An 11,377-nucleotide genomic window follows, 5' to 3' on the forward strand; every position below is an offset into this window, starting at 1 on the left:
TTACATGAAATATCGAAATAGGCAACTTGAAATGAAACTAATCATTCTTACCGTGAGTTTTAAATTATTCTTACTGTTGTATTGCTAAACTTTTATTTTCTTACTTTAGAAACAGTTATTTATTTATAAATTAAAGATGAAATAAAAATGAAACTCAATTTGTATGAATATTGGAGTAGAATAAGATGCTTTTACTTGGAAGCACTCTAATAATTTCACATGATGAAAACATAAAAATGCTGGAATAGTGGTCAACATTGATGCTAACGTCCATTTGCGAAGTCCTGTTTGTTTGTTTTTTTTCAAATTCAGCCGCAATGAAGGTGTTAATCAGGAGGATTAAGCATAATATAATGTAACATATTCAAAATGATGGTGCATAGTTCGAAATAAAAAATAAGTATCAATAATTGAAAGATTGAACGCGTGTTTAATGAATGGAAAAAAAAATTGCATAAAACTATTAAAATTATTGATAAAACAAGCTTTTAGCTGCTCCGAAGATAATAATTAAGCTGATTTAAATGGAAGAGGTCTTTTGAGGTCAGTTTAGTTGTGGCAGTACTGTTGTACCATCAGGTTTTATATTATATGATCAGTACTTGTCATAGCAGTAACAGACAGTATGCATATAGTAACTGTGTATTGTGTGCCATATATCTGTGGAAAAGTGCGTACACAGATATATACATATATATGCCTTGGTATTAAACCAAGTTTTTTTTTTTTATCCATAGTGTTAAACCACTTTCAGTCTGATCGACTCCAGCTTACACAAATTCCCAGTACTCCTTGAATTTTTTAGTGTTGGATAAATTTTTATATCAACCTTCTCCGAATCTTATAAATATCAAAATAGAATTTATTTTTTTGAATTGGTTTTTTATTTGTTAAAATCCATTTTTTGACACAATTTATTATTTGAAACAAATGATAATACAATTTTTAAATGACCTATAAATATAACATAAATAAAACAAGCAATGCTAATCGGAACTATTTTAAGTAAAAAGCCAAAATTAAAAAAAAAAAAAAGAAAAATTAGTATACCTTTGAGATTATGTTGAATTGAATTATATCCCAGCCTGGTAAGAAAATAATTGAGTTATAAAGTAGTTGATATTGATATAAGAATACAAATTTTTCTTCATACTTTCAGCATCTTGAACACGATATTTTATTGTTTCCCATTCGAAGATCTAGACACTGCTGATTTTAGTTATATAAATACATAATCCTTATGTGGAGCTATTATTTTTAAAGTTTGATATGGAAAGGTAATACTTACAATTTAGACCGATCCTATTGTTTCTGTTTTAATTAGGTTTGTTGGATTACATGATAGTTTATGTTTTTGTTTTTTTCATAGTGTTTAGATTCATTTTTCACTTTTACTGATCTTTTTTTGTGTTCAGTGATTGGATACTTATATGTTACACGTTAAAAAAATTGATGTTATAAATGTTATAAAATTTGTTGCTTAATTTGTTTGTATAAATTTTAATATTGTAATTCTTATACTGTATGAAATATACTTACGTTGTATCATTTTGTACATATCTCCTTATAGCATTTCATGTATATATTATCAAAAATAATCTTTGTGATGTGTTCACCATGTATTTAATTTTGAGTAACTATGCTGTTTATTATGTAATATGTATCATTATTATCACAAACACTGAATGATCTATATCATTGCTCAAAATTATTTATTGTACTTCAAAATCCTGTTCAATATTTATGTAATTCCAATAAGTTTTAAATTGTAGAAATAAAATTTTACTTTTAAATTTATTCATTAAAGTATTTAACTGTGTAATAAGTATACTATTGTTAATATGCAGCTCTGCGGCAGTTGGAATCCTAAATTGAACTTACAAAGATCAACATAAAATTCCATTAAAAAGGAAAGTAATATAAGTAAGTTGTGAAATACCATTAAATTTAGTGAACAAAAAACCATGAATAGAAATTTTAAAAATGAAATTTTATCTTTAAAAAGAAATAGCACAGATTCTCAAAAAATACTAAAATTAAAATATCGATATAATATCAAATGAAATAACACTATTACTTTGTGAATATACTATTTACAAAAAACAAAAGGAAAGAAATATATCACTTACTTACTAAAATTGAATAAATTTCTGATTAACTGTTGCTACAAAATAAGGAAAAGAGAAATAATAACTAATATTTATCTATTTAGAGATGTAGAAACTAATTTAACCACTTAACTGGCTATCATGAAATATTTTGTCATTCGCCAACTACTACTGCAATAGGCATACCTACATTTTTCGTCATGGAAATTTGCCATAATGTTTTGACCACATTGAGTTTTACATAGTTCTTATCTATTAAATCCTAGTATATTTATATGTGATCAAATTTTTTTACGTTTTTGTAATCTGTCATGTTATTCTCCAGTAACAGGTTAAAAAACATTAGTTCTATTTGATTATCTGATTCTATCTCATTAAAATTAAAGAATATTTATAAAAAAGAAAAGAGATTTTCTGAGAGTCTATTATCAATCAGAATTGAACAAAAAATCAGTGAAATATCAGTTGCCTGTTCTACCGTTTGACCAACAATGAACTTGTGTAATTTGCTGTCCTAATTTAGTTTTACTTGTCTATTTTACTAGTGTGAACTAAATTGTGAGTACTTACATTTATAGATATGTCTTCATAATGAGTGACAGACACCTTCAGAACTAAATTATTCTAGAATGTCTGTGGTGTCATCATACTGCCCTACTATGTCCCAAATATGAGCTGTACTATAATAAATTAAAATTTTTTTTTTTCTTGGTGCCTCTGGTGTGAATTGAAACTTGATTTTAAATAATAATTACGAATAACTTTCCTTTTTAAATATTTAATTGACTCCAATGTAAAAATTGGGAGATAAATGGATAATTTATGGAGATTTATAAAATGCTGCATCTCTTGCTCCTATTAACAGCCAATTTCTTTAAGAACATCATTTAGGATGCAAAGGAAAAGTTGAGCATGATGTTTTTGAAAAAGAAGCATTGGACGCAACCTCACAGTTTTGGCACCACTGCCACCAGCAATTACACCTGAAATAAACACTTTGATTATATTTATGTATTAAAAAATTAAAAATAATAATACTGGCTCAGAGACCCGACCCATTTCGAGCAAATGATAGAAATAAAGAAGTTTTTGGATCTTTTCTTCTATTTTTACTTAATTGATGTCAAGCATATACGTTTGAAAAATATGCGACCCATCAGGAAACCAATTTTAGGTGTTGATGCTTATATTTGAATTTGAGGTGTAAGGGGGCAACTACAAAAAGACTTGGCACACAAAAATAATTATTAATTTTTCTCATGATTCAAGAATATATACTATTACTTAAAATAACAAACACCAAAAAGTACTAAATTTATTTTCCATGATATATTTCAAAGCAGTCTAGGACATATCTCTTTGAAAATAAATGGTTACCTAAACATTAGCTTTCAATGCTAAATTAACCCTCCTAAAATCTTGAATTAGCCCTATTAGTAAGCTTTGCAATGCTGGAAACAGAATATTTGATTAACATTTCCAGGATCAGTCCAACCCTAAAAAATTGAGTTAATTAAGTAATGTATAATGATCTGCCCCGGAACCTAAAACTACAGGCTCCAAATACAAAAACCAAATGGTCTAGGTATGCCATGTTCTGAAATTCAAAATCATAAAGAAAAATAATAACTTCTTAGTAATAGAAAAAGTGTCTAAGGATAAACTTTAAAAAAATAAATCAGGCCAATTACCCACTAAAGTGAAAAATATCAAAAAAATCGTGTAAAAATACTGGCATGAGCAGCCCTGAACTGAACCAAAATTTCAAAATGACTTCCTATGACTTAAATTCTATTTCTGAAAACACTCTCAGATTGAGTGATATAAATCACACTTGACAGTTTGACAATTGTCCTATGTCTTTAATTATTTTAACCATTCAGACATGGATTGTTATTTAAATCAAACTTTATAACCTCTAAATTATTCAACAACCAGTTTAATTATATAAATGAATGTTATAATTTTTTGTGTTGTTATAGTTTCAGAAACCCAATGCTGAACTTACTGTGTATATGACAATATAGTTAGCATTGGGCTTGTTTAAAATTGTGGCCAATCTAGAATTAAAATAATACAAAAAGTATTTTGTCATTCTAATGCAATTTAATCCATATAGTAATTTATTTAAAAAATAGATTACCTACAAAATGTAAATAATTACCAAACTAAGATTATAACACAAACTGTAAAGCTCTCTATTTTAATGAGGTGTAGATAGTTGACCGTAGATTAATGCTTGAAGAAGTTTGTCGGGGGTGCGGTCAGCAAAGAACAACAAGTTTGTCGGGGGGTGCGGTCAGCAAAGAACAACATATCTTTTGTTTTCTCTTTTGTTCTATAGCCCTGATGAAGACCTGAAACTCAGGTCGAAACGTCGGCATAAAATAAATAAATATGGTTTAGTTTATTTGTGTTGTTCTTTGCTGACCGCACACCCCGACAAACTTCTTCAAGCTCTCTATTTTAATTTACCTTAGAGACGCGCTGGACAAGATTGTTACCCACCTTTATATCCTGGAACCTAGAATAGTTACTACCACCATGAACACCAGTAGATTAAGAAAAAAAGGAATGAATTAACAAAATGATGATCTACTTTAAAATAATCCACGAATGGGGAAAACATAAATAAGATAGCTACAAACATATTTTATATATTTTTTATTTTAAATATTTTAACGTATAACATACATAGCTAGTTTCATTTTAATGCAACATTAACAATAAATATAGTTTCTTTTAACAAAAATATTTGGAAGACTTAAGTTACAATTGGAAGACTGGAATGTGCTTACAGAATTCATTTCTTGTTTTGTTTTTAAAACAATAAGATTTAGAATTAATCATAAATATATACATACACACAAATCATGATTCTGCATTATAATGGAATCCATATATTTTAGTTGTAAATTGTGTTTGAACTAATTCTGATGAAACATAAATACTGTACTAATCAAGGTAATACTGCTTTTAAATGTTTGAAACTGAAAAACAATTAATTACAAACTATAGGAGAGTATAATCTAAAAGGAGTATTAAAGCCTGATTGTTTTTAAAAAATTTATCAATTTTAAATTTATATTAAAATACAATTTAAATTCTTCTCTTTATTGAAATTAACCTTCATTTAAATCACTTATTCATATAATAAAATAGTTAAATAACTTTTTTTTTGTTATTATTTAAGCCGCAACAAAGTTAATATTGAACTAAAGATAAGATCTCACAAAAGATGTAATTATTCATGGAGTTGAATAAAAATTGAATTCTCACCAATAATGGTATATGACTGGAAAGTTTTAATTTTTTTTTTTTTTAGATAAAATTTAAAGTCAATTATAAGAAATATTTTTAGTTGTTTGATGTTTTGACTCGAATAATGTTTAGAGAGCATTTAAATTTTCTTTAAATAATTTCAAAATTATCAAATGAATTATATTCCTTTGAATTAATCAGATATAACATTCCCATTTTAAACGTTTAGCTGACTCTTAAGAAATGATTATCATTTTTGAAGTTTTATGAAATGCAGTATTTCAATTTACTTAATATTAACCATTAATCTCTTTAAGAACATCATTAAGTGATGAAAGGAAAATCTCTGCATGTTGTTTTTGAAAAACAAGTGACGGGCGCATCCTCACAGCTATGTCACCGCTCCCACCAGCAATTATTCCTGAAATAATCAAGTTCATTGAAATACTTCATTAATTTGTTTCCAATTCATTATCAGCAGTTTTTTAATATATTCAAAATAGAGTGATATATATTTAAGAAGCTGATGTTTTAAAAATGTAATGAAAAAAATCAAATGACCTAATCCACTTACTGAGGCTAAATTTGTTTTCTATATAAGAAATTACTAGGAAAGTATTAAGTCAGAATTCATGCTGTTGGAAAAATTCTTTCCTGAGTAATATGTTATTTAAATAGTAATCCTTATTTATATTATCTTAATAAGTTTAATTATGTAATTAACTTTCATATCCTGTCTTGAGGAAAAGATTGTTTGTTAAAAATAGAAATAGAAGAATAACTTTCATATCTAATTTTATCGAGAAAAAGATGGCAGGTCTAAAATGTAATACTAAGATTGAGAAGAATTATATATGGGTGAGCACTAGACTTAGCTAATTATACTAAGATATAACTTAGTGGTTAATTTGTTCTTTTAGGAGAAAGGTCCTCAACCTTTTTGTACTCATGAGCTACAGACCATCTGCCAGATGGCAGGCATCAATGTAATTTTCTTGTTTATAAAAGGAAGATAGGTCCAGGTGCGGTTAAAGAAAAAACTCAAAACAGTAATTAAAGTATATAAGCCAATTTTTCTCCCTATGTTCCAGGGCTTACTGGATGCAGGTAAGACCAAAAATGTGCCATTATTCTTTTTACTTCATCTTTGTGCTTACTTGCATCAAGCCCTGCAACGTGGGGAGAAACGTTGGCTCACATAAAATAATTTAATTACTATTTGAGTTTTTTCTTTGACCACACCCGAACCATTTTCCTTTTATATATTACATTTGGTCAATTAACAATCTTCCAATTTTTATTGATTAAAATAAATTGTAATAATAAAATTAACTAGTAATAAGCAGACCTTAGCTGGCATTAATTTCACTGCCCGATAGATATTTATGTTTATCATGCTACTCTACTGCCACGACAGTAAATGTTATCAGAAGGATAACTATCTTACAGTTTGTACCGTGGCAGTTGCTGTTGTGACTGTAATATGCCACCGTGTAATGGAACTTTAATGAGGCTGTAGCCTCCCATAAGATCAGTTTAAATATTTAAAAAAAAAAAAAAGGTCTATCAATACATGAATGAATGAAGTAAACAAACGATCTTCTTTAATAGTAGTTGTAGAGTTGATTATTTTGATTTGTTTTACAGAACTAAGTGTTTTCTCAATATATTTATTTTCTATATGATGCTGGTTATCTGGAGTTCTTCTGCATTTATATTTGTATTAATATCCTCAATATAGAGAAAATATCTATAAATCTACCATATATATGTATATATCAGAATGATCAAAATTTAAAATATTCTCAAGTAAATTTATAGTAAAATCGTGAAGAAAAAAATCTAAACTTTAATGAAATATTATTATATGAAATAATTGATTGGAATAAAACACTTGTTTTTTTACCTTTTTGTTTCAATTTGTTGGTAATCTGGTTCCTTACTTCGGTCGTGGAGCCATTGAACGCTCTAAATGTTCCCCTACCCCTTGGTGAGTTGATGATATTACTATATTTTTTCGACAAGTCATTCAGGCCAACTTCAAGAACTTGACCGACACTTTCAACCAGATCTAAAAGTTTCTCCTTGCGAATGACATCCATTATTCCTTCAAGAAGAACTATCTTTCCTGGATCACCAAGCCATGTGTTGAAAATCCTCAAAGGTGTATTTATCCTAATTTTATGATAATGTTTTTAATTAGTTCATATTCTATTTAAATCTATATATGATAGCATAAAAAATTAATTCATAACATATTTTTAAAGGGAGAAATAGAAAAATTTCATGTTTTAAGAACATATGTTTTGAAGAAAATGTTTTATTCATTTTCATTGGACAGAATATCTCATTTACTTAGGAAGAAACAATATCAGAATACCAAGTGAACATATGGGGTGTAGCTGGTTCAAGTGATGAAAGTACCAAAAATGAATGGACATGGAAAATGTATTAAAAGGAATGGACAAGCATGCTCGTACTGACAGTTCCATATGTGGCCCCTTTGTAGCCAAGTGGGTTAAGGCATCATCTTAACAACCTTGAGTCAGCAACAGTCCTGGTTCAATTGCGGTCTGGGGGAGATTCAATAATATTTGTGGTGGCCCCATGGCCCCAATAATATTTGGAGTGAAAACATGACTTCCTGGTATGTCAGAACCAGGTTGGGAGTCAACAAGAGAAAAAAAAGACATCTCCATATTTTGGTGCTTCTAACAACTGAATATGTTTTTATTTGTTTAACTTTTTTTGATTAAACATTTAGGGATGTAATTAACTGTTATATACAATTGTAGAAAAATGTATTTTAAAATATTGTTAAATTATAGATGCTGAAGAGGGGGTGGCTGTATTCCCAAAACATCCAAAATAAATTAAGCACTACTGTGTTTTAATTTTTGACCTGAGGGCAGGATTAGAGAATAAAAAAGGTTAAATGATGAAGCTCATATGGTATAACAAATTTGTTAACTGTTGGTAGAATGTTTCTAAATATTTTAGTTGTTTTATTTCTCTCACAACCCCCAACTATCTTCTCTTTGATTTTATCTACTGATAACTATTTCTCTATTATCATTGAGTTTAAATGTATTTATCTTCTCTACTGTTTTCTAAATCAGAACTTACATGAACTCTTCTGTATGATAGTAACCTCCTAGCTGCATCTTTTTACTGAAAGTCACAACATCGGGAGGATGGGGTAAGTTAAAGTGTTCGTGGCACCACATTTTACCTGTCGCACCACATCCTGTTTGGACCTCATCAATCAACAGCCCACATCCATACTGTGGACACAAAAAGAAGTAATAAAAGTGATTTATTAAATAAAACAAATTATTTTATGATTATTTTCATTGTTATTTTATTTTTACTTTTATTTTTTTTTGTAGGATAAAGGCCATGCTTAAAATAAATCAGCACATTGAGATGAGCAAAAAAACTGAAAAAATTTTCAAGGGTACAGGGGAACCATAATTGTTAAAATAATTTGAGATGTGAGTGCCATCTGTTGGGGTTTAATGAAAGCTTTCTGTTTATAAAAAAATCTTACTTGTATTAAAAACAGAATAATTTGGTTAGGCTAAGTGCTGCTATCTACTGGAATATTTGTAATATATATGGAATTAGATTTGCAGTAACCAAGCACCAATAGTTGCACTGTATGAAATGGCTCTTTCAAACTATTTTCTTGTGGAAAATCATAAAATAAAAGAACATTGAGATGTAAACCTGCAGAAATGAAAATTAAAATAAAATTAGTTAATACTTGAACTTTAAAGTAAACTTACTTTTTTGCTAATGGCTTGCAGCTTGTGGAAGAATTCAGGAGAAGCTTCGTTATCCCCTCCTTCCGACTGTATTGGCTCAACAACAATGCCAGCAACTGGCATACCTTTTTTGTTCCAAGTATTAATCAAATCTTCCACCTACAAAATTTTATAATTATTGAATTTTGTGGCTGGCACAGAAGAAAAATCTTATTAGTCAATATTGTATGAAAAACGGGATATATTTTCAAGATAAACTATTTGGAGGGAATTTCATTAAGAATATTTTTTCCAATGAATCTTCTAAAAAAAAACTAGTGGGTACTTACAAAGCTTTTCTACAATAGTACTGCAACATATTCATATGTATGATAGCAAAGAAGAAACCGAGGGAAAAAAAAGTTTGTTTTTTCTTAATGGAGCTATTAATTCAATATACAAAATTTAATGTGTTTTTTTTAATATAATTACTTCCTGTAAAGGGACATAATAATGACAATGATTATTCAAAAACCAGACTCATGTGACTGACTTGAATCAAGAAGACTTTTGCAGTCCGACTGGCACTTACATTGTAAATGAGATATCGAATTGTTATGATCTTGTGTAATGTATCATAATTGCTAATGAACAGATAGTTTGTTTGAACATTATATTAGCATTTGTCTGCAAGAATAAAGTGAAATGCACAATATGAAGGAAGCTCTCGCAGCCTCCCTGCCTACTGGTTTCAGTATTTTTTAAACCTTTTTTTTTTTAAATCATTGCCGACCCTTTTTTTTCCAACTTGAAATTATGTTATTGTTCATTTTACAAACACTTGAATGACCGTCAGTTAATTCAATTAAGCTAGCAGGAGGAAGGAAAATCTGTTTGTATATTTAAAAAAAATTTTTTTGCCAAATAGTGCTTATTCTATTTGAAACAAATGGCTAAACTAAATTCTTTATAAGTGGATTACAAAAGAAAATAAATAAAAATAATTATATTTTATTTTTGTTTTTGTAACAAGACACTTATGGTTAATGATAATTCGCAAATCACAGTGTAATTATTATCCTCAGAAAAAAATAGATTGATATTTAAAAAACAATAGAAAATATCTAGATTTTTTAAAAATGTTTTTCAGTTATATAATTGTTTTGAATATAAAAAAAAAAATTTAAGCTTCTATAGAAATCATATCTGTACCTCACATGAAGAAATTAATATATGCCTTTAATATAGGCAAATATTAAAGGCTTTTAACTCTTGTTTATAAACAAAATTCACAGATGTTTTTGAATAACAGTTAAAATATATTAAATGAGGCATTGAGAACCAGAACGGACTCTTCAGCTGTGATTTTGAGATAAACTGTTTAGAAGATTTTAATATAATTCTTGTCACACTGCTTTACACCAATTTTGAAAGTGAATCTTTAGATTTCAGATAGCAGTTAACAGTGAAAGAGTGGATCAAACGACTTATCCACTTTAGCACAACCAACTTGAGATCAAATACATGTTGGACTATCTATTAAATTGACCACATATCGAGTATGGTTTTGAAATTAATAAAATTCTTTGTACAGTCTAAAAATGGCATGACATAATAGTTAAAAACTCAATTTTCACAAAAATGAGGGATAGGCCACTCAGACTCCTCACCTCAAATACATAATACAAATATATAACAGAAAAAACTAACCTTGCTAAGACATCTTTCATCCTCTGCTTTATTTTCCCTTACATTTTCACTCAAAGGGTATTTATATTGAGGAAAGTCTGCAATCGGCCAATCCAAAGAAGGAACATCTATTTTATGAACTGCCTTACTATGGGTTGTTGCTAAACATCCCATGGTACGTCCGTGAAAAGCACCTAAACATAAAAATATGTATAATTTTTTTTTATCCATAATCCACTGATATATAGTTTTCAATCAATCATAAATATGCTTTTATTAATTAAAGTATTTTTGAAAATCTTTCAATATAATATGCATCATATAATCTTATAATATGTATTATTTTGTTTTCTAATCTAACTAAGGTTGAGGATGATGATAATTAAATGTAAATAGCTTTCAGTATTTTCCTCAAGTTACCATTTGTAAGGTCCTTTGGATCCAAAGAAATTATTTAAAAAATGAGGCTTTGTTGTTGGTACCCATTTCCTATGAATTCTAGTTTTTATAATTACAGAACCATTTTCATTGGTACATTAGGGTTTAAATAATGATAAATATATATACATATAC

The 11,377-nt window shown here is 28.3% G+C and overlaps 2 protein-coding genes across 3 annotated transcripts in view; one reads left to right on the top strand and one right to left on the bottom strand.

Moving 5' to 3' along the window:
• The window catches only part of Miro (mitochondrial Rho GTPase), a gene marked incomplete in the record, with an annotated part of 32,661 nt that extends 30,186 nt beyond the window's left edge, over positions 1-2,475 (top strand). The window contains 1 exon segment of one of the 2 annotated variants that reach the window (XM_067044910.1): positions 1,848-2,475. In XM_067044910.1, coding sequence (XP_066901011.1) covers positions 1,848-1,875 — 28 coding nt within the window. 2 annotated transcript variants of the gene reach the window in all.
• A 2,308-nt stretch (positions 2,476-4,783) lies between these two features.
• The window catches only part of Gabat (4-aminobutyrate aminotransferase), a 9,487-nt gene continuing 2,893 nt past the window's right edge, over positions 4,784-11,377 (bottom strand). The window contains exons 6-10 of the mRNA XM_014433129.3: positions 10,826-10,998; positions 9,158-9,295; positions 8,496-8,653; positions 7,276-7,544; positions 4,784-5,790 (exon numbers count right to left, since the gene is read on the bottom strand). Coding sequence (XP_014288615.1) covers positions 5,666-5,790; positions 7,276-7,544; positions 8,496-8,653; positions 9,158-9,295; positions 10,826-10,998 — 863 coding nt within the window. The 3' untranslated portion in view covers positions 4,784-5,665. The remainder of the gene's footprint in view (positions 5,791-7,275; positions 7,545-8,495; positions 8,654-9,157; positions 9,296-10,825; positions 10,999-11,377) is intronic.

The sequence above is a fragment of the Halyomorpha halys genome, unplaced genomic scaffold (assembly GCF_000696795.3).
Source record: "Halyomorpha halys isolate HHAL.00 unplaced genomic scaffold, Hhal_1.1 Scaffold43.1, whole genome shotgun sequence".
NCBI lineage: Eukaryota > Metazoa > Arthropoda > Insecta > Hemiptera > Pentatomidae > Halyomorpha > Halyomorpha halys.